Source organism: Anarhichas minor, unplaced genomic scaffold, assembly GCF_050575085.1.
Source record: "Anarhichas minor isolate MPS153535 unplaced genomic scaffold, ASM5057508v1 ptg000024l, whole genome shotgun sequence".
In the NCBI taxonomy this organism is placed as follows: Eukaryota; Metazoa; Chordata; class Actinopteri; order Perciformes; family Anarhichadidae; genus Anarhichas; species Anarhichas minor.
The window spans coordinates 1,037,148-1,062,493 of record NW_027466470.1 but is presented as its reverse complement, the minus strand read 5'-3'; the positions used below and the strand labels follow the sequence as shown (position 1 = coordinate 1,062,493).

Here is a 25,346-nt window from a genome sequence, read left to right as displayed (position 1 = left end):
GATAGCTCTGCTTCTCTTGAGCAGCTTTTCTTTACCGCTGGAGACAAACCAGCAAGAAGGACGCAGGTTAGGAGATCAGATCTCCCAACACAACAGAGACCTTCTCTCATCGTTCTTCTTCTGTGCTTTTAAAACCTGACGGAGACTTAAAGATCTCCTCCACACTTTGTCTTTAGACATGCTTCATAAATATACTCTGCTTTGATTAGTGGTTTCTGTCTGATGTGTGTTTTGTCTCCTGCTGTCCTTCAGTGTGTGTGCGCTCTGCACAGTGAAGTAACGACAAGCTGATTATTACTCTTCAAGGGAAACATACGTCTTGCACTTGTTTTTGAAGTAATACAAATGTGTTTATAATGAGTCTGAATAGAGAGACGGTCCGGTGTGGTGGAGGAGACCACCAGCAGCACAAACTTAGTCTTTTACTGAACCTAACCTAGTAGTTTGGTTAGGTTTAATTTACACCAATAACCACAAGTCTAAAACTGTCTAACACTGCTGTGTGTAGCTGTGTGTAGCTGTGTGTAGCTGTAGCATCACTCTGTGTATAAAGACACAACGGTTTGATCATTTTTAAAACAGTTTTGTTTTGCATTACATCTGGACATGTCATGGTGAGTATATGTGCTACGTGTAGATGTGCTACGTGTAGATGTGCTACGTGTAGATGTGCTACGTGTAGATGTGCTACGTGTACATGTGCTACGTGTACATGTGCTACGTGTACATGTGCTACGTGTACATGTGCTACGTGTAGATGTGCGTTCGTAGACCGTAAACAGAACAGAGTAGTTGTGTTTGATGGAGGTTTTGGGGTGCAGAGGATTAACTGGTTTCACTTGTTGTCTGTTTTGCAGACTCTCGTCACTGCTCGGCCTGGCTCTGCTGTTTTTTTGATGACGCTCACTGATAATAACTCAAAATTGACTTTAATTTAATTTACAAAAACAGCAATCTGTGAAGCATCAAAACTAAAAAAAGGGCTTTAAAAACCTATGAGCAGTTCTCTCTTCCACTTCAACACATGTTTAAATACATGTGTGTGTGCTGCTTCTCTCTCTGAACACATCTCAACACTGAATGTGAAAGTGAGTTTAGCTCTATGACAAGTAAGCCTTCACGTTGATCATGAAGAGTTTACTTCTCAGTTGAACGACGTCACAGTGCAGCGCTTCATCCTGTTGAGAGAAGTCAATATTCACACTGCAAGAGCTCGCTGGTCATTTTAAGCATTTGAACAAAAAAAACAATGTTTTTGTTTTTCTGGTGATTTCTAGAACAAAACGATCAGAACTCAGCAGGCGAGCTCTGTTGACATGCTTATGTGGATTCATGCAGAACAGCAGCAGCTGACTGTTTGAAGACATCCATCGCGTCACTCTTTGATGGCTGCTGATGTAACTTCAGTCCGTGTCTCGTCTGGTTTCTGATTGGACAGGTGTTGTTCTGTAGTCTTAATGAAAACATCTGGTGAGCTCTTCTGCTCCAGCAAAGTGTCTTCATTTGTTGTCGGACAAACTTTTTGAGTCCTGACTGACATAGAGCTGAGCTGACCACCAAGGAGGTTGTGTTTCCGGTTGTGTTTGTTGTTCGTCCGTCTGACTGCAGGATTATAACTACAGGCCTGATATTTATAAGTTGTGATGTAGGAACAACCCGTCACACTCTGGAGTGGACCCCAATCACCGGGTGTTATATACAGATTAGTATTGACTTCCTTTAACAGGTCTCCGCTCTCTGAGGGCCCTTCTACTTCCTCATGTGTCTTTAGAGTTCATGTTCTCAGCAGCGGAACAATGAGTCCATCATGGTGTCATTGTTCTAGTGATGGGAGTCATTGTTCTAGTGATGGGTGTCATTGTTCTAGTGATGGGAGTCATTGTTCTAGTGATGGGCGTCATTGTTCTAGTGATGGGCGTCATTGTTCTAGTGATGGGTGTCACTGTTCTAGTGATGGGCGTCATTGTTCTAGTGATGGGCGTCATTGTTCTAGTGATGGGCGTCACTGTTCTAGTGATGGGCGTCATTGTTCTAGTGATGGGCGTCATTGTTCTAGTGATGGGCGTCATTGTTCTAGTGATGGGCGTCATTGTTCTAGTGATGGGTGTCACTGTTCTAGTGATGGGTGTCATTGTTCTAGTGATGGGAGTCATTGTTCTAGTGATGGGAGTCATTGTTCCAGTGATGGGAGTCACTGTTCTAGTGATGGGTGTCACTGTTCTAGTGATGGGAGTCATTGTTCTAGTGATGGGAGTCACTGTTCTAGTGATGGGAGTCATTGTTCTAGTGATGGGAGTCACTGTTCTAGTGATGGGAGTCACTGTTCTAGTGATGGGAGTCATTGTTCTAGTGATGGGAGTCACTGTTCTAGTGATGGGAGTCATTGTTCTAGTGATGGGAGTCACTGTTCTAGTGATGGGAGTCACTGTTCTAGTGATGGGAGTCACTGTTCTAGTGATGCGAGTCACTGTTCTAGTGATGGGAGTCATTGTTCTAGTGATGGGAGTCATTGTTCTAGTGATGGGAGTCATTGTTCTAGTGATGGGGGTCACTGTTCTAGTGATGGGGGTCATTGTTCTAGTGATGGGAGTCACTGTTCTAGTGATGGGAGTCACTGTTCTAGTGATGGGAGTCATTGTTCTAGTGATGGGGGTCACTGTTCTAGTGATGGGAGTCATTGTTCTAGTGATGGGGGTCACTGTTCTAGTGATGGGAGTCATTGTTCTAGTGATGGGAGTCACTGTTCTAGTGATGGGAGTCACTGTTCTAGTGATGGGGGTCACTGTTCTAGTGATGGGAGTCATTGTTCTAGTGATGGGAGTCACTGTTCTAGTGATGGGAGTCATTGTTCTAGTGATGGGAGTCATTGTTCTAGTGATGGGAGTCACTGTTCTAGTGATGGGAGTCACTGTTCTAGTGATGGGAGTCACTGTTCTAGTGATGGGAGTCATTGTTCTAGTGATGGGAGTCACTGTTCTAGTGATGGGAGTCACTGTTCTAGTGATGGGAGTCACTGTTCTAGTGATGGGAGTCACTGTTCTAGTGATGGGAGTCACTGTTCTAATGATGCGAGTCACTGTTCTAGTGATGCGAGTCACTGTTCTAGTGATGCGAGTCACTGTTCTAGTGATGCGAGTCACTGTTCTAGTGATGGGAGTCACTGGAAACAAAAATGGATGCCAAGTTGTTCTGAGCTTTTTGTGTGTTTGCTGCTTTCAGGCTCAGGAACAAGAACAAATAATGACTTTCTTTAATAAATATATCAGCTAACGGCACATCTCAGCTCAACAGCACCATGAAACTCAAAGATGGCCGGCGGTGCCAAAAACATCTGAGAAAAACACGGATTATATTTTAATTCAGCGCTACAGGTTGAAAGAGTTGACTTTACAAACACCACCGTGTGGTAAAACACTAATGGATATGAATAAGATATTAATCTCTGGTTGACTTGTCTCTCGTCCTGCAGATCTAGATCGTCTGAGCAGGAGGAAGAGTTTAGTGGACACAATCTCCCTTCAAGTGGACATCGTGTCCAGCAGCCTTCCAGACAAGGTCGGTTCTTTAGACTGAAGCCGATGCTTCATGTGTTAAAGCTGCATTCTCTCTAGTGTCCACCAGGGGGCGACTCCTCTGGTTGTATAGAAGTCTATGAGAAAATGACTCTACTTCTCTCTTGATTTATTGCCTCAGTAAACATTGTAAACATGAGTTCATGGTCTCAATCTCTAGTTTCATGTAGAGGAGGTGATTGAGCAGCTTCACGTGTTGTTGAAAGTCTTTTTCTTTGATCCTTCTGTGTTTTTAGTCGCAGCTCGCTGAGGAGATCACCTTCGAGACCCTGAAGAAGGCCATCGGTGAGATCAGACACACGTTCAAGAGACGTTGTTCTTTAAGCTTCATCTTTTCTTGTGGACTCGCTGAAGAGTCTCCGTCAACACAAACTCAATATCGGCTTTTTGTCAGGAGCCAGTAGCCAAAAACATTCACAGTAATGTCCGCTGACTTTAAGTTGATGCTCAGCTCACATGTGGCCTTTTTATTACATAGCGAATGCATTTTACTACTTTGACATCAATATATTCTGCTGTCTTCGTGTCGGTATTGTTGTCGTCATAACGTAATGAAGTAAACTGTGACTGAAGATGAGAGAGTGAGACATGAGGAGGAGGAGGAGTTTATCTTTGTTCCTCCTGTGTTCCAGACACCACCGGTCTGGAGGAGCAGGAGAGGGAGAAGAGGCGTCAGGTGATGGAGAAGTTCCAGAAAGCTCCGTTTGAGGAGATTGCTGCTCACTGCGAGTCCAAGGTAGAAATAAAACTACTCAATGAGAAGCAATCCAGTGAAGTTATGACTGTTAATGTTTAATAAACTCTGATTATCATTTGTTTCTGCAGGCGAACATGTTGCACGACCGGCTGGCACAAATCTTCGAGCTTACGATTAGGTGAGTGATCTGTGTTTTACGATAACGTTTTAGGTTCTCGGTGAGACTTTGTTAGACTCTCGTTATGACTGAAGCGTAGCTTTCTGTACGTTATGTGGTTGCTGTGCTGCTGGTGTTTGAGTTCATCACGCCAGCTTCAGCTGCACATTGTGATGAATGCTAACATAGCATGCTAACAGGCTAAACATGAGGAAGGACTAAATGTCAGCATGTTAATTAAGCATGCTAATATGCTAATCGTCCACATGTAAGATAATGTGTGTTTTCAGCTGGTGTTTGAACTTGTGCTTTTATGAGTTTGCTCTTTTGTTTATCTGTTAACTGTTTTCTGTATTCAGCTTCATGTTGAGATGACGTTAATAAACACACTAAAGTCCACTTCAGACTGATGACAGCAGAGTCTGATCATTGGTGAGGGTAGCTGTGACTGTGGAGAAGAACGTCACACAAACACACTACAGAACATCTGGACGATGCCTTTAAAGACAAGCTGAGGGCGAGATGTCCGACAGTCAAAAGGATAAAACTAAACGTGTTTAGGGAACAAAGTAAACAACATCAGATCTGACTGTAGTAAAGTCAGCATCCATCGGTTCATATGGAAACCCTTAATTAACATCTTGCCCCCCCCCCCCCCCCCCAGGCCTCCACCCAGCCCGTCCGGAGTGGTCTCCATCTCATCAGGTCACACTCAGCACCAGTCCGTCCCCGTCTACGAGATGAAGTTCCCAGACCTGTGTGTGTACTGATCACACCTCCACCACAACAGCTGGACTTCAAACAATGATCAGAAGATAACCACTCACTCACACTCTGTGTCCTCGACTCAGACCAGCACAGAGGAGTCACACAGCAAAACAGACATCTGAGATTTGATATGATAAAATGTAACTTCCTTAATCTCACGTAGAACCTCGGCCACAGGCTGAAAACGCTAGTTCTAACTCCCCAACATGTAATCCACTGCTCTACACGACTTCTCCTTTCCTCTTCTTAAAATACTCGTCTTCTCGTTAGTGGAGCTTCAGCCCCTCCGGCTCTACGGCAACTGATTTGCTGCACTTTATTTCCCGACTCAAACCCCTGGAACTATACTAAACCCACGAGTCGGCAAGAACAAAGAGAAGTGAAGCGCTTCCACTCTAACTCCAGTCCAATCTCATGCTGCTACCCAGCATGCCGCTGGTGCAGCTAAAGCTTCACACCTTGTACATACGCCGCAAGTAAAACCAGTTCTAGGCCTAAACGTTGCGTCTGGTCTTAAGTTGCGATGCTTCTTCTTCTTCTTCTTCTTCTTAACAAGCGTCTGCTCTTATTTTCAGTAGGTGTCGGTGTCACAAATATGTAGAAATGTACAATATATTAGAGAGAGGAGCATAACTTCACAGGTGGTAGAAGAGAGATTTAGGGCTCACTGCTTCACGGCCGGTCCAACGTGTGTGTGTGTGTGTGTGTGTGTGTGTGTGTGTGTGTGTGTGTGTGTGTGTGTGTGTGTGTGTGTGTGTGTGTGTGTGTGTGTGTGTGTGTGTGTGTGTGTGTGTGTGTGTGTGTGTGTGTGTGTGTGTGTGTGTGTGTGTGTGTGTGTGTGTGTGTGTGTGTGTAAATGAGCTGAAAGCAACACGTGGCTGTGAGTTTTCCTTCTCAACGCTTGTTTCAGTAGAAAAGTCTCGCTCACGGTCGCTGGTTCTGATCCAGAATGTTGCGTTCCAGAGAAACTGTAAAAGTCAAATATCCAGACTGGACTGTGTGAAACCTTCGGGAACGTTACCGTACGCTTGGTTCATGGTCGGGTTCTGTTCACCAGCATCTTCAATGTTTTCCATTTCTTGCTCTCGTCTGTTGGTTTTAAGTCCCAACGAGCTCAAAGCTCACGTGGTCTCTGAGCTGCTGGACGTCCTGCTGAGAGACGTCAGGAGTGTCGGGTTAGCAGCCGCGTTGTCAGAAGTTCTTCAGTCAGCTAACGGGGAGAGATCGCAGATATATTGTCAGGATCTTGTAGATAATGTTCATCACCAGCCTGATGTTTTTCAGTGTAAATAAATGTAGTTTGTTTCCAGACAGACGTTCTTGCATTGGATAGAATATTTGACTTCCAACGTCTTGAAAATAAACTTAAACTGCAATATACTGAAGAGTTCCATCGAGGGTTAATAATCTAATGTGCGTTAGAAATACGTTCATGTCGGATTCATGTATCTGGAATTAGTTCCTGCACTTTTGTCTCAACGTATTACGGCACTTATTAACATAAGGAAGATATTCCAGCTCCATAATCAGACTGATATCTGTAGCTGATGTCTTTCACAGCGGGGACGTCTCTCTCTCTTTCCTCAAGATAGAATTTGTATTTGTGTTTTTTAACGACAATGAAGGAAGTATAGAAATGTATAAATCCACAACAACAACAAACAGTGTCTCAGTTGCACTTGTTGCTGTTTCTCCATCACTACTTTAATGGATGGAAGATAACGTGCTTAACCCACAAACTAACCTCTGATTGGTTGATTATGTCTACAAACAGCTGAGATGACCACCGGGGGGCGCTACGCCACACCCCAGAGGCCTGATCTGCCCCCTGGTGGATACACCTTTAAATCTCCCATATACACATAGAGTCAGCCAAGTATATGAAGAAAGCAGCTTATGTGTTAAAATCGAGTATTTAAGCGCTTATATTGAATGTGATGATAATGTAGCTGTTTGGCTGCAGAACTCTACCAGCAGCATTAAATATATATCTGTATTTATGTGGAGTTAGATTTTGCACGCTGACTTTGAACAGTCGGTGCGTCCACCATGATGCGTCTCCATTTCCACCTGCATCTTTCAGCTCCTCTCAGCTTCTAAACAGACTAACTGACCTCGTTCCGCTTCCATGACTTCAAAATCTAAAACTACTGAATGTTATCAGAGGCGGCGAGCGGCTCTGTGGGGGAGGTTCATAGTAAAATAAGAGACCAGCAGCAGCTCATCAAAGTTAACCGCCCCCCCCCCCCCCCCCCCAAATCCGCCTTCAGACACTCGGACACCAGACGGGGACATTTGGAGGATTGAATCATCTTTGCTTCTCAGAATGGGGTCAGAGGAGGCGCTTCTCCTGGGTAGATGGGTTTTCATATCTGCTGCAGAGCTGCAGCTGTGATCTGTGATAACAGATGGTTATCAGTGTTTCCTCTGATCACAGCTCAGTGATGGAAGGAAATCCCCGCAGACGCCTGCTGCCATCGTTGGGTCTGAGCAGCTGGTTCAGGCTGAAGGCCGGTGGTTCTCGTCTCACTCCCAGATGATTGGTTTGTTTGTGCAGAATCAGATGGTGAACGATGGTGAAATAAGATGGAAAAGTGGATGAAAGAGAGGAGGAAGAAGGGATGTTTGTGGTTCAGATGGTTTTCAGATGGTTTTTGTACGTCAAAGGTTGTCGAGCGCAGGTTTGTGTTCCCGAACGAGAGAGGTCGGCCGAGTGTTCTTTGAAATCACCAACGTGAGCGCCGATACATCTGGCTGGTAACTGGTCTTCATCAGAAGCTGTTTTCTGTCCTGGCTTTGAGTCACACGTTGTGTGACCGTAGGACGGCTGGACCTGGATCAGTAAAGGATGCACGTCGATGCAGCAGACGGTGAGTCTCAGCAGCTGTGAATAACGTCCGTACAGTTCAAGGGGAGGATGAGTGGAGCCCGTTCACTTGCATCGCTTTGGGTCTGAGGGTCCTGTGATCAGTAGGGTTAGCAGAGGTTAGCAGAGGTTAGCAGAGGTTAGCATTGGTTAGCAGAGGTTAGCATTGGTGCTGTCCTCTTAGAGTATAAGTAACGTTAGCCCAGCTAGCAACAAATCACAAGATTCATTTAGTAGCTTTTCTGGAGTTTTCAGCAGATGGACTTTAACAGAAGTCATGGACAAGACATTTAGTCTTTTCAGCTATGTCTCTGCAAACCCATGACGAGGAGGGTGTTCTGGGTAACTACCGCCTCTAAGTCTCAACGATGCATCAAAGGTGCGCGTCACGCGAGCTGATTGGTTGATTGGTACGGGTGTGTAATAAAACGGATCACTTTCATCAGCGTGCAGCCCGAAGAACATGTTTCAGCCTCTAAACCTAAATCTCAAATCCAGTTCGGTCCGTTTAGTGGTGAAGATTACAGAATAACGACATGACCTCCAACTCAATCCTGTCCCATAACGCTTCACCTGAGACGCACCGTGTGTGTTGGCAGCTGTGACTGTGATCAGACAGTCATCCAGATCGGAGCTTAATTGCAGGTTTAAGTGGAGTCTTAGTCTTCTTCTGTTCTGAATGTGAGGTTTAGCTCGCTGCTAGACATGCTAACAGCTAAACATGCTAACAGCTGCAGATGTTTGAACAAAGGGCAGAACTCTGAGCCTCACAGAAATAAAGATGCGTTGACGTTTCCCTCTGTATGAAACGATATATCCACTGAACGCGGTCTGTCTTCTGTTCATATCGACGCTGCGTAAACGTCTGAGCTTTACATGCAAACTCTTCTGATCTCATATCATAGCTGTACTTAGAAACATGCATCATGTGAACGAACTGCATGATATCTCAACAGTCAGAATCTTTTTCACAAAATCAGAATTTATCTTGAAAGTGATGTGAACACGTCGCTGATCTACAGCCTGGAGGACATGATCACTTCCTTTATGAACGTGTCATTATAGCAGTAAATCATATATTTTTGTACATGTTATGCATCATGTGTGGATACATTGTTGCCTGGTAGAGATTAGGAGGACGCTCGTCGATCTCGTTTATTGAGACCAAGACGGACGCTGATTTATTTTCACTTTCACACTGTTGTTGTTTACTATGAAGTCGGTTCAGGGTTTCAATGGGGTCGTGCAGTTCTTCTCAATACGGGAGAAATGCTCCCGTTTATCAAAATGTTACTTGATTATTGTTTTACTATAGAATCCATTATGTCATTAAAATGTGCTGAGAGATGAATTATTATATCATAGTTATTTTTGCACAGATGAAGTGAATGAATCATTGAGTTCTTTCTTCAGGAAGTTGCAGCTTCGGTTTTAGGAATAAAATCCTTCAGACGTCTCTGATCCAGTGAATCTGGACCTGAAACTGCAACTTCCTGTCAGGAGTCAGAAGTTTAAACAGAACTCAATCATCTGAATCATCATCGCTGTGACTTGTGATGAGCTTAACTTCATAGATTTATCTCCATCAGTCGTTTGAGTGGCAGCAGATGTATTCAGATGAAATGCTGTTAATGAGCGTCAGAATGAAATATGATGTTTGCACTTTGACCTCTGTGTACCTGGTACTATAGCAACAATGATGAGCGTGTGGTACCCACATCTTCAGAGCTCTTCTCTCCCCGATGTTCAGTCTGTGGAACGTTGTTAGAATGACGTCATGTGAACGTGAGGAAAGTCCTCCTGAGCGGTGACCAGAGTCAGCATCAAGTCTTAATGAGCAGAGATCAGACCCTCTCCCTGCTGACCTGCTGACCTCAGGATGACGGACTTTCTTCAGTTCACCGGCTGAGTTCTGGATAAAAATGAAGAGAAGAACAGAAGAGCTTCTGAAGATGTTTTCTCATGTTTGATGTAAATGTTTGTATTTGTGTGCCGGTTGTAGAGACTCACGTCGTCTGTTCAGCCTTCACAGCGACGCACCGCTGAAGCTCAGCGAGGACTTTAACCACTAGACAGCGCCGAGGTTCTGCTGCAAGCATCAGTCTGACCTCCGCTTCCCTCGACGTGTTTGAATCACTCGCTTCATTTCATCGTGTGTCATCATTCATTACAAAATCAGCAAATCCTCAAAAAACTATTATCGATTAACCGACAAATAATGTTCAGTGTTGACGTGTTCAGTCCTTAAGTTCACCTCGAATCCTTCATGAGTCGTCTGGATGAACTCTGAAGACATAAACGTGGAACCAGCAGCAGTGAGATCAGCTGTTCAGCAGAACCTCAGCGCTTCATCAGATTCTGTTTCACAGTAAAGTGTTGGTGGAGATCGATGTTCCAGAATCTAATAAAATGTTTCTATCAACTGAGCTGTGACGTCTTCTTTACTTCTTTCAAAGGAAAACAGACGAGTGTTTTATTTATGTTCATTTTAATACATTTGCTTTTTGTTCCTTTGAAGAAGAAATCAAAGTAAACATTTCATTCTTTTTAAAGTAATTTATTTTAAATTACAACTTTATTCATCGGGAACAAAATGATCTGATAATAAAAGCTGCCTTTGAAAAGTAATACATTCGCTTCTAGTTTCCCTCTTCTTCTTCCTCTTCCTCTTCTTCTCCTCCTCCCTCCTCTTCCTCCTCTCCTCCTCCTCCCTCCTCCTCTTTCACCCCGCTCCCTCCCGGTCTCTCTGCTGGTCTCTCTGCACTCGGCCTGTGGTTGTGGGTTTGAACCCCGCTGTGTGTCGGTGGATCTCTGCCCTCCTCACTGGAGGGAGGAGGAGGAGGAAGATGAGGAGGAGGAGGAGGTGTGGAGCTGCCAGACGATCCAGCTGGAGGATCCTTTGGGTTCTGGTGGTCCTTCAGGTCGGAGCTTTCATCACTGCAGACAGACGTTTGTGTTTTTATGTTGAACTGAACTTCAATTCTGTCAAAATGTGTAAAAAGCTTCTAAAACTGAGAAATATTTGATGTTTTATATTTTAATATTTTCTTTTATTTAAAACAAACTTAAAGGAACTGAGTTAAAAAACACGGAAGAGTTTCACAACTAATCACAGCGTTGAGGTTCTGAACTCTTTCAGTGGATTGAAGACAGAAATAGAACCGAGTTCATTCAATCAGGTGGAGGAAGTACTCGGATACGAACAGTCTCACATTCAAAATAAAGATTAAAAGTACAAAAATATACATGTAAAAAGTACTCCTTATGCAGAATATCATAATAATCTATTATGTAGTGATGTGTTAATGAGTTGGTTGTACTTTGATCTATAATCAGAGGATTACAGTAACTAAGTCCTGCAGCATAAAGAAAGCAGCACGACTAGAGAACTCAGCGACTAAAACCTGAATGATCAGTCGTCTAATCGATGAAGAGGAGGCAGCTTCACTGCTTCATTCATTAGCCGTGTTTCATTCTAACTGATGTTAAACCAGAAGGACTGAAGTAAAAAACATGTTTTATCCACAACACAAAACTCTTTATTTTCCCGACCGTCCTCAAACATTTGCTGTTTCTTAAAGTCACTAAAAAGAAAGAACCTGAGAGAACTTCAGCCTGATCATTGTCCAGTGAAGTTAAAGATGATAGTGAAACAATCGGCAGATTAGTGAAACAAGCAACAAATTTGGCACAAATTATCTTCAAGACCTATATTTTCAAAAAAGCCCGGTATCCACGATGGAAAAACAATATGGCCGCCATTTTCCAAGATGGCCGCCAGCAAATGCCAATATATCCGATTTACAGATATACAGGGCTAATTAGATCTCAACTAGAACTACAGTTAGCACTACAGTTAGTAGACTACAACTACAGCAAGTACACTAATTAGCCGACACTGAACCCCATGCTGAGTCTCACAGCAATGATGTCACCAGTGTGCCCTGGTTGTGCTTTGACATCACTCTTTTATTAACAGAATGTCACCTCATATAGATCAATCAAAACATTTTAATTTGGATCAAAAAGATAACTTGGAACTTGGACTACTACTTCATCCAGCTGAAACCTAATCTCTGATCAAAGAACGACAAAGTGTGAATTTTGAGTAACAAATGGCCGCCATTTTGAAAAATTGCAACCATATTGAATTTGTATTGGCACCATTGAATTTCTTGTGTCAAAATACATACATTTTGATGTCTAGATTATTAAAATATGTCCAGCCATTCAATTTCTACACCTATTCACATTTTCGGCGACGGCCATCTTAAAAAATCTTGGATTTTCAGGTGGATACCGGGCTTTTCTGAAAGAGTAGTTCCTATTATTCATGCCAAATGTGGTGCTTGTATCACCAAGTGAACGATTGTAATGGAATATTGACTTAATCTGCTGCACTATAGAGGGTCTGTGGGATCACATGACGTGTATTATTATCGTATAACGGAGTAAACTGACTGTGATTTAACGTCTCCTCTCACCTGTCGTGCACGTGGAGAGGAGGAGGTGTGTTAGTGTGCGTCTGCTCCTCCCCCACGTTCACGTCAGAGCTTCCTCCCTGCGCCTCCTCGCTCTCCTCGCTGGACTGAGGGGAAAGCTGTGGTTTGGGGGGCCGGCTGGCCCGGCGGCAGGGGGGGGCGGGGCCGCGGCACTGCTGCTGCTGCAGGCTGTGGTTGAAGTGGGACGCTGCCAAACACTCCGCGGTGGCTTTGTCACACACACACTGCAGCTTATCGCACACGGTGACGCCCTGACCTGGTGAACCAGGGGTTAAGGATTAGATCAGTAGTCTGGTTTATCGGGTTAGTACTACGGCACGTTATTATAACGCCATGTTATTATGACGCCATGTTATTATGACGCCATGTTATTACGACGGCACGTTATTATATTATGACACCATATTAACGAAAAGAGATTATAAAGTCGTACATTTACGAGAAAAACTATAAATAATAAGTTTCTGAGATAAAAGTCATACATTGACCAACAAAACTACACATTTAAGAGAAGAAACTATAAATAATATTACATTTTCTCTGAGATTATAAAGTCATACATTCACTATAAACCTGGACCTCCTGCTGACGTAAGAGGAACTGTAACTCAAAGCTTTCCCACATCGTCTTCAGCAGCTGCAGTGTACACCTGCGGTGTAACAAACATCAGCGTCCCCGTGTTGCCAGCTGACCTCGCGTGTACTCACACCGTGGTTTCCCGCTCTCACAGGACACGTGAGCGCTGAGCTTCCTCTCCGAGCGGCAGCCCATGGAGCTGATCTGCTTCAGGCAGCACTGGTGGAAGAAGCAGCACCTGATGGAGAGCAGGGTTCCTCGTCAGCCTCACAGTGTGCACAAACCAGCTCAACGTTAGAGGCACACAGAGGAGGAACATTCATCGGTGCTCCATGAATCCAGCAGCTCCCTCAAAGAATACTTTTATATATTAAATGAGACTCTCTGTCAGTGAAAGAACAACTTTGTAAATGTTTTATGTGAAAGTGAAAAGCATGAAAACATGTTTGTCAGACCTTGATGGATATGTGTTTGTGTGTCTTAGACCTCATCCATCAAACCCTTCTTTCCCTTTTCATACCAAACTCTACCCTGCACCTCTCTCCCTCGGCTGTAACGCGTCATCACTCCTGCTGACCTGTCCAGCTGGTCCTGGGGTCGACCCCCGCCCTCCTGTCCGCAGTAGCAGCCGTACATCTCGTACTCGTGCGGGCATCGACCCGTCAGGCAGTGGAGCATCTCCCCCAGAGCCGGCATCTCCCGCCGGGCTCGCCCATCGCTGCCGTACAGGGTGAAGGAGCGACTGCACTCTTTTGGAGGAAACGCAGGTTTTACACATTCAAACTCCTCAAGAGACGCAAAACGGGATTCAGACGCCTTCAAAATGTGCTTAAAGCTAAATAATCGAAGGGCAAATAGATGGAGTTAGTGTCTGACCTTTGCTGTCTGGATGAACTTGTATGTCGCTCAACCCGACAGACTCCAGCAGCGACCAGGCGAAGAACGGCACCGTCCTCTTCTGAGCCGCTCCCCAGTCTGCCAACGGACAGACGAGACGTTCACAGAGATCCGGTTAACATCGGGTTAAAGGAGCAGCGTGTTGGCTTTAGTGCCATCTAGTGGTTTGTGGCAGATTGCAACCCCCCCCCCCCCCCCCTTTCAAAGCGGGTTGGAGAACTACGGTGGCCTTCAGGTATCTTTAGGATTTTAGTACAAGGAGCTACTCTTATCAATACTTATCAATGCTTTTTCTACACGACTAAATATTTATTTTTAACAAATAAAATTTTTAACTAAACATCCAGTTTACTCGTCTCTGGTGGGAAGATGTGCGTTCACTGTTAACGTCCATTATGTGCTGATCACTCTTCTGTCATTAGATCACTTCCTCTAACGTCTGCGTCATTGACTTTATTGAACCCGTGAGAGAAACCGGCTTCATTTATTCATTTCATTAGATTTCACTGAACCTGACGAAGCGAAGAGCGAAGACGCCGAACGGGGGAAGAGACCCGACGGCGTCCTGGAGGATTAGAAGAAAAGAGGTGAGAAAGACACACAGCGTGTATTTGTTTGTATGTTTAAACTGCGAACCATCTGCGTCTTTCTCCTGCGAACTGTCTGCCAGCTCCTCCTCCTCCTCCTCCTCCTCTTCTTCCTCTTCCTCTTCCTCTTCCTCCTCCTCCTCTTCCTCCTCACGAGGAGCTTCCTCTGCCGTTTCAGACTTTCCGTGCGGCTCCTCTTCAGATCCGACCTCGGCCGTCGCCGTGAGCGAGGTCACCGCTGTGGTGCGGGGGGAGGCGTTGACCTCTGACCTCGGTGTCTCCTGAGAGACGCTTCTCGTTGACGTCCACGGGGAGGATGTGGACTGTTGAGCTTCCTGTCCTGAAGCAGGAAGGTCAGAGATTATTGAAGATCACTGGTTATTAAATATCGTGGACGGACATTCATTTGAATTTTCTGAACATTTCTGCTTTATTTGGATGGAAATGTGACTTCTGGCTCAAGAGGTTAATGTTGAGCCAAATGAATTGTTTTTCAATGAGGTTCAAATTAAATCTAAATAAAGTTGAGAGGAACAGAAGTCGAGGTCTCCGGTGCGCCCTCTAGTGGAATCCTTCCCAAACAGATCTCTTTGCTAAATGTAAGTCAGTTCTTCACTAACCTCTACACGCATCTCTTGGTACAGTTTTTTGGGGTTTCTTTGCGTCCACTCTGACACAACGGAGGTGAAGGACATGATGTTTCTGGTTCTCACATCGTGAAAAACAGATTTGTCTTTTGAGAATCAGAGTCCTGTTCCTCCAGATCATCCACAGCTTCACGGCACTATTCCAGTGTGTTGTGGGGATTATCCACAGTGAACATCTGAACATGTTGCTGCAGATTTATTTTAAAAACCTTTTGTTTTGAGCAACAATCTAACTTCCGTTCTGCTCTATTGTACCGAGGAGGATGCAGAGATCTCAGAGGGAAACATCTCAGTGAGCTGCACAGAGAGATAGAAGCTGAACTCTCTGCATGAGTAGATGAGCGTTAGAGACACACTGTTCCTGAGAAACAGACTTTATACCAGACGATACGAAGCTGTCACAGGAGAACTAACCAGCGGCCCTTCAGTAGCCCTACTGTGTGGTCCTCACCGACGCCTCGCTCTCCTCCCTCTCTTCCCTCTCCTCCCTCTCTCCTCCCTCCCCTCCCTCTCTTCTCTCTCCTCCCTCTCTCCTCCCTCCCCTCCCTCTCCTCCCTCCCCTCCCTCTCTTCCCTCTCCTCTCTCTCCTCCCTCTCCTCCCTCTCCTCTCTCCTCCCTCTCTCCTCCCTCTCCTCCCTCTCTCCTCTCCCCTCCCTCTCCTCCCTCCCCTCCCTCTCTTCTCTCTCCTCCCTCTCCTCCCTCTCCTCCCTCCCCTCCCTCTCCTCCCTCTCTTCCCTCTCTTCTCTCTCCTCCCTCTCCTCTCTCTCCCCCCTCCCCTCCCTCTCCTCCCTCCCCTCCCTCTCTTCCCCCTCTTCTCTCTCTCCTCCCTCTCCTCTCTCTCCTCCCTCCCCTCCCTCTCCTCCCTCCCCTCCCTCTCTTCCCTCTCCTCCCTCTCTTCTCTCTCCTCCCCCTCTCCTCCCTCTCCTCCCTCCCCTCCCTCCCTCTCTTCCCTCTCCTCCCTCTCTTCTCTCTCCTCCCCCTCTCCTCCCTCTCCTCCCTCCCCTCCCTCCCTCTCTTCCCTCTCCTCCCTCTCTTCTCTCTCCTCCCTCTCTCCTCCCTCTCCTCCCTCCCCTCCCTCTCCTCCCTCCCCTCCCTCTCTTCCCTCTCCTCCCTCTCTCCTCCCTCCTCTGAAGCTGAAGGTGTAGATGTAAAGGTTACACCTCAGAACACAACGACCGTCAGAAACTCAGACATGAAGACATGAAGACATGAAGACAATAAGACAATAAGACATGAAGACATTCCACTTGATTAAATCAGACGTTACAGAACAATGCTTGTATGTGTCTGCGCCCTCAGGCCTCCTCTCCTCTCAGAGCCTCGCTGTGTAATTACATTGAGAGGAAAATAAGCACTTTAAACAGTTACATGTTCTTTACTTCACAGCAGGGACGCGACACTTTCATCTAATGTGTGTGTGTGTGTGTGTGTGTGTGTGTGTGTGTGTGTGTGTGTGTGTGTGTGTGTGTGTGTGTGTGTGTGTGAGACATAAATCTAAATGAAGTCACTTATAAACCTCTCGTCTGAATCTCTTCTTTCACTTGAAGAACAAGTTTGTTGATTTTCTTTTTACTGAAAACAGAAACTGAAGCTCTGCTGATGTTAGTTGATGAAATCTACAGCGAGTGTTCATATCTGCGCTGCACACGAGGTAACAGTGAGGTGATCATCTGCAGAGCATTGTTGCTTCTGGTCTTTTAATTGGGTTTGTTGAGTAGGAAGTTATTAAACATTGATCTTGATCACAGGGATCCGCCGTACTGTAGGAGTCTCGTATGTTCGCTCTGATCTTGACTTGAAGACGAGACTCATTTGTTTTAACAGGACGACCTGTAAACGGCTCTAAACAACATGTTTAATCGTGTCACCAATCTATTTAAATGTGTAAGTGATGTAACGACCCGTCTGAGAGGCTGCTGTGTTCTGTGGAGTTTCATACAATCAGAGTTTCATACATTTATGAGTTGAAGTCGACAAAGTGAGCCAGCATGTCAACACTTTTGTTCTTAAGTTCTTACATCATTTCTAATCTCTCATGGAGGCTTGTGTTGAGTCTCAGATATTAATACAGAACAATAAAACAAACAGGCTGATAAGAAGCACTGATCAGTAGTCATGTATTATTCTCCTCTATATTCACCTGATCTGCTCCCATGTTGCTGTTTATTGACACTGAGCACTAACGGCAGAAGTTTCACAATAAAAGCTAAGCAGGAAAGTAAGAGAGCCACTGGAAGTCTTTTATTGTGAAACACCTGCAGGAAGTGGTGTCACTGATATCAGCCGAACACACGATGCAGATAAAACTCCAGCAGAAAGAATCCGTGAACGAAACGGTGTTTATGAAGACAGAGTGGTGAGTGAACATCTGGACAACATGGAGGACGTGTTGAGGCTCTGATCCGCAGAGGGAGGCTTCTTCATAACGCATGTTGAGATGTACTTCTAATAAATAACACTGTCTCGTTCCAAACAGAGGCCTCTAACTCTGTCAGACTTTGTGTGAATAAAACAATCCTCAGAATACTAAAATTAAACTGAATCATTGAGAAATTGTAAGATCCTGCAAAGGTTTGCTTAGTTTAAACTCACCATGCTCATCTGGAGCTTCCTGCTCCCCTTCATCATCATCTTCATCTTCATCTTCTTCTCCGTCTTCCTCTTCTTCAGATGATCTTATTTTCTCAGACGGACTGATTTGCGGTTTTGCTGATGTCAGCGATGACGTGACGATGACTGAGCATCAGAGAAATGAGATCAAATGAATAATAACACAATAAATGTCAGATATACAGTATATCACCATTATCCTCCATAAAACATGAAGATACATTTAAGATGTACAATGTAACTTCAGTCCTATTAACATCTTAGTGTTTTATTATTATTTTATATATATTACAGTACTCTTTACAATGATTTTGTTATTTCTTGTTTGTTTCTCTTTTGTAATGTTGAATGTAAAAATAAATCGATATGAAAAAATCTAAAGAAGCAAAGTAAAAGTTAAGGTTTAACCACCTTCCTCAGAGGACTCCTCCAGACCAGCAGGCGTCGTCTCTCTGGGAGTTGTAGTCCTAAGAACAGTTGTAGTCCGATTGGAAGTCGCTGGCGGTGAAGTCGTCTCCGTGTCTCCGCTCAGTGGAGACGGGTCACTCGGCTCTGATTCTGCTTCGCTCAGCGTTTCTCTGTCGAGGACGAACAGAACTGGATCTGCATCAGAGAAAGTATTGAATGAGTGTGTGTGTGTGTGTGTGTGTGTGTGTGTGTGTGTGTGTGTGTGTGTGTGTGTGTGTGTGTGTGTGTGTGTGTGTGTGTGTGTGTGTGTGTGTGTGTGTGTGTGTGTGTGCGTGCGTGCGTGATGTGTGTGTATGTTGTGATGTGTGTGGGTGATGTGAGTGTGTGTGTGTGTGTGTATGTTGTGATGTGATGTGATGTGTGTGTGTGTGATGTGAGTGTGTGTGTGTGTGTGTGATGTGAGTGTATGTGAGTGTGTGTGTGTGTGTGTATGTTGTGATGTGATGTGTGTGTGTGTGTGTGATGTGAGTGTGTGTGTGTGTGTGATGTGAGTGTGTGTGTGTGTGTGATGTGAGTGTGTGTGAGTGTGTGTGATGTGATGTGTGTGTGTGTGATGTGAGTGTGTGTGTGTGTGTGTGTGTGATCTCGATATGAGATCGTAAACGTAACTGAAAACATCGGCTGTTAGCATCGACTGTACTTTAGCTAACTAGCCTCCAATAACAATTCATTTGAAGGAACATTTTGTTATTTCTTCCAGATCTGTAACTGGTCCACTAGGGTTCATCAAAGGGTCTTTAGCTTCCTTTAGTTCTTTGGTTATTTGTCTGGAGAACATCTGACCAACGTCACACCTGCTTTCCATCAGCAAGTTAAAGTTAAAGCAATTAAAGTTGATCTCAAGTTCAAACTGTAACGTACGGATTCATGCAGAGGAAGTGGACTTGAACTGTGTGATGGGAGTGAAGCAGACTTTACACAACTCTTCCTCTGAAGTCCTCTTCTATAATAAACACCTCCTGGTTCTGTAAGACTGAGAGACGGATCAAAGGAACTCTGTACAAGCCTTGATTTATTTTCCTCTCAGCGGTGCGTGGGCAGCAAGCTGCAGGATTTAACCCCGAGAGGTCGTCCTGCTTTTAATTGGCTGAGAGCCACAGAGGTGTGACTCATCCGTCTGCACTCCCAGCCAATCAATCGCTTCCCTTTTGATCCCACATTCGGCCGACCAGCTCTGGAAAGCTGACGCCGCCCCGACTGACGCACCGTGTGGAGAGAGCTGACGCGGGCATGTTTGGGGAGGTTGTGTCCTCTGTAAACTCTCATCCGATCAGCTGAAGTGTGCTGACGTCACTCGGGCTCACCTGCTCCTCCGAAGGCTCCGCCGGTCTCCACGGTGCCGCTGAGCACATCTGAAGCACAGAAGCACACTCGTGAGAGACTCACGCTGTTGTCGGGTCTCTGACCCATCAAGAGTGGACAGAAATGTGTTCGTTCCTTTTTAATCCTTCCACGAGGACGTCAAACGCAGACGCAGCTTAATGAACATCTAGACACGAGTGATTGTGTCGTGGTTAGATGATTAGAAAGCGTCTGTAGTTATTGTAAATGAGATGTAGAATAAAATGTTTTTGAGGAATATCACAAGTTTTAAGCTTTGTTTTAGCTGATTTTTCTGACAGAAGCATTTGTCACCTTTGATATGTTCAAAGACCGTCGGAAAGATAAAGATCTGAGGATAATGACGTGTTTTACATCTTCTGGCAGAATGAACGGTGTCGTGTTGGCGACTGTTTAAAGACAACATGCTTTCTAATCTCGCCGGCAGGTTTTGGGGTTCAGAGGACTAATATTTTCTGAAAGCAAAAACATGAATATAAAATATTAGCTTAGCTTTACCTGCACTGTTAAAAGTGCGCAGAAAGCAGTGTGTTAGGTGTGCAGGTGAATCTCCTGTGACGTAGTTACCCGTCTGGTTTGAGGCGGAGCAGGACGACTCGGAGAGGCCTCTCAGTGTCGAGTTGTACGAGCTCTGAGTCATGCAGTCGATGGCGGCCTGGTCACATCCACAGAGACTCTGCTGACACCAATCACCAGCATCTCAGAGATCAAGAACAGAGCTTTCATTCATGTCCTTAAACAGTTCTGTCATCTAACGAACAAAGACACGTTTAAAGACACGAGCACCACCGGTCTCACATCTCGGACACAGTTCAGGTAAAATGAAGGAAATGCTCAAAGCCTTTAAAACTCCCGTCCACAAACTAATGCGTGACGTCCCGGCGATGACTACGTCCACTTTTTATAGAACAGAATTTGTTCCAAAAAACAAAAGTGTGGTTTTAAGGCGGTTAATGAGCCGGACTATTTCTTGGGCCGGGCTCAGCTGCTCCCTGACACCAGCTGATATATTTCCTGTACAAACACAAGAAAGCTCATAAGCGTGTTTCCCATAACGCCCCCTTTGAAGTGGAAGTCTCACCACAGCTGGTGTTTGCAGCTGAGCAGGTGAAGTTGTTGGGAAGAGGAGGCAGCTCCTGCCTGCAGGGGGCAGCGTTCTGATAACACGACCTGTGAGCCTCGCAGCAGCTGCAGAAAGAAGAAACGAGACACGACTTGTAAAGTTAGAGGTCTGAAAAAAGAAGGACGTCCTTCACCTTTAGTGTCGGAACGTTAAATCATTATCTAGGAATTCTTGTCGGTTGTGACCATTTGTTTCCTTTTAAATCGATCCGGTATTCACAAGAAGGAAAAAGAAAATATGATTTTTGTTCTTTCCAATCCTCTAATTTATCTGGAATATTTCATAATTTAGCAAACGTTTTGACATGGAAGTCTTCTTCAGGGTGATCTGGGGACCACATCTTTACTTTGTGAACTCCTGGTCCTCCCTTGAGGACTGCTGGGGCCCAGTCCCAGTGTCCCCCCTTAAGGCCTTAAACCCTGAACCCTCAGGGACTTACTGACGTCCTCTCTGTTTACCTTTTCTTACGTCTCTGGCTTCCACCGGTAACCCCGGGTTTAACGGCACATCGCTATGAATTGTGGGTAATTCCCTCTGACAAAGTCTGCAAAAAAGCAGACTTAGGTCATGTGTTCATAAAGGGCTCAACATATCTGCGAGTGTCTGTGAGTGTGGAGGTTGGGGTCGGGCGTTGGTCCACAGGGACAACCGGTAAACCGTGTACTCCCTCGCCTCATTGGATGAATGAAAGATCTCATGGTGGGTTTGGTTTATCAGAACCAATCAGACGCTCCAGTGTTCTTTAAATCCTCCCTGTTCACACTCACGGACTTTGAGGCTTGTTCCCCATGAAGCGTGTGAGGGTTTAGTTCTGTCTCACTGTCACATCCTTCAGTCACAGACAGAGAGACATGTTGAGCCCTTTATTCAACCCTCTCCGTAAGTCCACATTTCTGCAGACTTTGCCGACAATTACCCACAATTCATAGTGTTGTGATGTGAAACATGGGGGTGAATATTAAATGTACACAGAAACATTAAAGGTTAAAGATGGAACATAAAAACAAGTGAAATCAGAGGAATGTACAAAGAGAGTAATTATTACACAGCTGCTTTATTCATGAGCTGTTTGTTATTGAAGCCGATTTGACAAAAACACGTAAATAGATCATCTGACAAACCTGGAAGTATATCAAATAAATACCCACAAGTGTGCATGACGTTGACATGGTGACGTGATAGGTTGCAGCAAAGTGCTGTCACATTCGACCAGGTGAAGTCAGTTAGGGTTTAAAGGCTCTATGGGGGGGGATTGGGCCTTACTCACATGTCCAGAGGATCCACAGGGTTTCCAGAGGCCACGTATCTGCAGGAGCAGCCATAGTCTTCCAGGTCGCGTGGACAAAGCCCCGTCGCACAGCGGAGCTTCAGAGCAAACGTCAGCAGCGAGGGGAAGTTATCGAAGAGCGAGTGGAGCCAAGTGAAGCGCAGGCCGAGACAATCTGCACGAGGAGACGGGAAACAGGAAGAGACAACACGGAGGATGTGAGGGGGGGGCAGAAGGATTTAATCATAGATAATCCTGTCGACAGGTAACCGGAGTCCAGAGAAGCACGCAGGGCAGAAAATGATTGAGGCCGGCTGAACCCACGGTGCTGATCAGGACTACAGGTGTCCCAGAACACCACAGCAGTGAGTCACCTCGATGTCAACAACATCAGAAAATATCCCAAAGATAACAGGCGGGGTTGCAGCAGCTGGACGTTTGTTGGGGAAAAGATGTCAGTCTGAACAATTACCGTCTGAGCCGAAAGAGAAGATGCTGCCGAAACACTGACCAAAAAAAAACGATGTTAATGTATTGAAGACTCAGATATTATGTTGGAATGTACTTTGGATTTGCTACAATTGCTCCAAAAGCCAAAAGAAGATGAACCGTCTCTGAGCTTTCCTGTGAAACCAATCATCAGAAATGCTGCGTGGCTGATCTTTTTGAACTCCGTGAACCAACAGCTTTAAATGAGCGGACTCATTGACTGACATGAAGCTGCATCTCTCATGTGTCATGTTGATGTTTCATCCTCACCAGTCATGTGATCTGTGTTCTGGTCGCCGGCCTCTGGGTCCCGGCAGAAGATGGAGCTGGCAGAAAGTGCTGAAAGATGAGTCATTATTAAAACATTGAACACATCAGTGAACCACATTAGTGTCATTACACAAAACACAGTCAGTCTCTGCTTGATGTTCATCTACACAACGCTAATATCCAGCTCACTGTTCCACTTTCCTCTGCTAACAGTATATCGTTTACTCTAAATATGATGTTGGTGAGGTTTTCTGTCCATGTTTTGAAATATGTAATAAATGAATCTCCAGGTGTGACTGGAAGGTGTTTTTAAGGGAGCGTAGAAAGGAACTCACCGTTTGGAGCAGCAGATAGAATGAAGATCCACATCAGGAACATGATCGTACCTGCGTTCAGAGGCAGAAGGCTGGTGTTTAATGATGAACTGTTCAATCAGGTGCAAAGGGAGGAAAGATCTCAGAGCTGCCATTATAATCAGAGAAAGACACAAATGGTGCTCTGAGCCTCATTACTGCAAAGCTTCAACTTGTTGTAGTTGTTTTATAGTAAAATATTTGCTGGACAGCTTGTCCAAAAACTACAAAAATAAGTACATCATTGAACGACTGTTTTCTTATCATGAACACACTAGTTTATTCGGACTCAATCCCACTGAAGCACACAATGTGGATTAATCCGCCGCCGAAAATAGTCCTGCAGCAAATGCTCCATTTCCTCCTGTTTGTTTGATTGAAGACTACAGTGACCAGCTGTTTTAGGAAATGACTAGTTCTTTAAAATACTGCATGAGGTGACTTTTAAAGGTTTACATCTTCAGTCTGAACCAATGGGCTCGGAGCTGAGAGACACAGACAGGAAGTCAGAACGTGTAACAGCTTCACAGCCGTCAGAAGCTCCTCCTCTTCCTGTTTATTTTACATCATTTACCAAACAGTACATTTCAGCACAAACAACAATGATTACAAAGACCTTTTTAAATCATGTTTTAGACCAACGTTAAATCATTTTAAAGAATATTTTCAATTTTGTATTCAAGTTTATTTGTTTAGCCGCATATCACGACTCAAATATTTGACTTAGAGGGTTTAACAATCTGTACAACATATAACATCCTCTGTCCTCTGACCCTCGCACCGGAAAAGTCAAAGCTCCCCTAAAGAAAAACTTTAACGGAGAAAAACAGTAAGAAAGAAACTGAGGGAGAGGCTGAGGATCCCTCTCACAGGATTGGCTGAAGCGCCGTTTGAAGGAAATTGTTCCGCTTTGAACGCTGATGTTAGTTCTCTGCACAGCCACAGGTGGCAGCACTGAGCACGGATCCTGCATCTGATCTTGAAGCGCCGTTGGGTGCAAAATAATACCAACGGCACAAAAGGTACGAATGAGCTTCACGTCGTTATTATTTCAAAAGCTCGGCTCAGACTCTGTCTCAGAATCATTATAACTGTGTTATAACTGCTGCTGTGTAAAGGGAACACTGCTGTTAACAACAACCTGATGTGTTTAAAGTGTTTACACCAAATGTTATTGACCTTTTGTTCATATAGCAGTACTTTCAAAATAAAAGTGCACAATACACTACTTTTGAATTCATTATTGAACTTTGCGCATAACAATGAGATTTTAACACAATTGCGATTAATCATAAAAAAATCATGCGATTAATCGCGATTAAAAATTGTAATCGTTGCCCAGCACTAATATATATATATATTCATATATTTCATCTTTAATGTCACCTCAAAGCTGAAGCGGTCAAGTCTGCACGTTAATGCATCCACATGACAACAAAGAGTCTAATCTTAGCTCTGCTTTGGTCTCAAACAGCTCCATAATTCTTAAAAACTTAAGAATTATCCGTCTTTTTAGCTGCTAAAAGCTGCACTGTGTTCACCAGCTGGTCTCTACCTGTGTCTGTCATGTACCGAGGGGTTTGATGCCTGCTGCAGCTGGAAACATGGAGACTGAACCAGACGGAATGTGCTGCAAAAACCAAAACTAGAAGCTAAGAGAAGCTGAACAGCTCCGTCCACTTTCATTTAAATCAGATGCTGTATAATACAAACATTACACAGCAACACCACCACAAACCTGAGACCTGTAATCATGAATCAACAACAGTCAGCCGAACTAAACAGACTGTTGAGCAGAGAAGAAACCCTCACCTTATTGTTGGGTTGGCGGCTGCAGAAGTTGTGGTCTCCTCATTGAGTAAAGATGAGCGTTTAAACCTGACTCATTGTAGGGAACCACACACAGCCAATAGAGGAGGTGGAAGACGTTTTAGTGCTTTTGTTGTCTTAGTTTCCCAACAGAATAAACTCTCAGCTCCACTAACTGTTTATCAGTCCTACCGAGGAGGCGAGGCCCTTCAGTTCAAGTCTGATTGGCTGTCCGGTGACACCTGAGCAGGAGCTTATCGTGGTTTTGGTTCCTGTGCAGGTATTTGAAGCTTTAACGGAGGTGGGGGTCCTGAGGGAGGGACCCACAGAGTGGTCTTTGTGCCGCA

The 25,346-nt window shown here is 44.8% G+C and overlaps 2 protein-coding genes across 2 annotated transcripts in view; one reads left to right on the top strand and one right to left on the bottom strand.

The window, feature by feature from the left end:
• Window positions 1-10,486, top strand: part of efr3a (EFR3 homolog A (S. cerevisiae)) — a 75,871-nt gene extending 65,385 nt beyond the window's left edge. Inside the window, exons 20-24 of the mRNA XM_076097581.1 lie at window positions 3,470-3,555; window positions 3,809-3,857; window positions 4,205-4,308; window positions 4,398-4,447; window positions 5,091-10,486. Of these exons, the coding sequence (XP_075953696.1) occupies window positions 3,470-3,555; window positions 3,809-3,857; window positions 4,205-4,308; window positions 4,398-4,447; window positions 5,091-5,196 (395 nt within the window). The 3' untranslated portion in view covers window positions 5,197-10,486. The remainder of the gene's footprint in view (window positions 1-3,469; window positions 3,556-3,808; window positions 3,858-4,204; window positions 4,309-4,397; window positions 4,448-5,090) is intronic.
• oc90 (otoconin 90) lies at window positions 9,959-23,215 on the bottom strand. The gene is made up of 14 exons (XM_076097225.1): window positions 23,173-23,215; window positions 22,838-22,906; window positions 22,079-22,253; window positions 20,770-20,876; window positions 20,256-20,387; window positions 19,652-19,699; window positions 14,803-14,962; window positions 14,548-14,600; window positions 14,015-14,113; window positions 13,716-13,887; window positions 13,255-13,376; window positions 12,545-12,818; window positions 10,885-10,997; window positions 9,959-9,972 (listed from the first exon to the last, which is right to left on the bottom strand). Exons 1-14 carry the CDS (start codon window positions 23,213-23,215, stop codon window positions 9,959-9,961), a joined length of 1,581 nt encoding a protein of 526 aa, XP_075953340.1.
• Window positions 23,216-25,346: the final 2,131 nt, after the last annotated feature.

What these genes read in the sequence shown, in the direction of transcription:
- oc90 (XM_076097225.1), bottom strand. Translation starts at nt 23,215, where the DNA reads ATGTTCCTGATGTGGATCTTCATTCTATCTGCTGCTCCAAACG. An exon ending in CCCCAGGACCAGCTGGACAG is followed by an intron (nt 13,377 to 13,715) that starts GTCAGCAGGAGT and finishes GCTCTCCATCAG; the next exon opens with GTGCTGCTTCTTCCACCAGT. An exon ending in ACGGTGTGAGTACACGCGAG is followed by an intron (nt 12,819 to 13,254) that starts GTCAGCTGGCAA and finishes CTGGTTCACCAG; the next exon opens with GTCAGGGCGTCACCGTGTGC.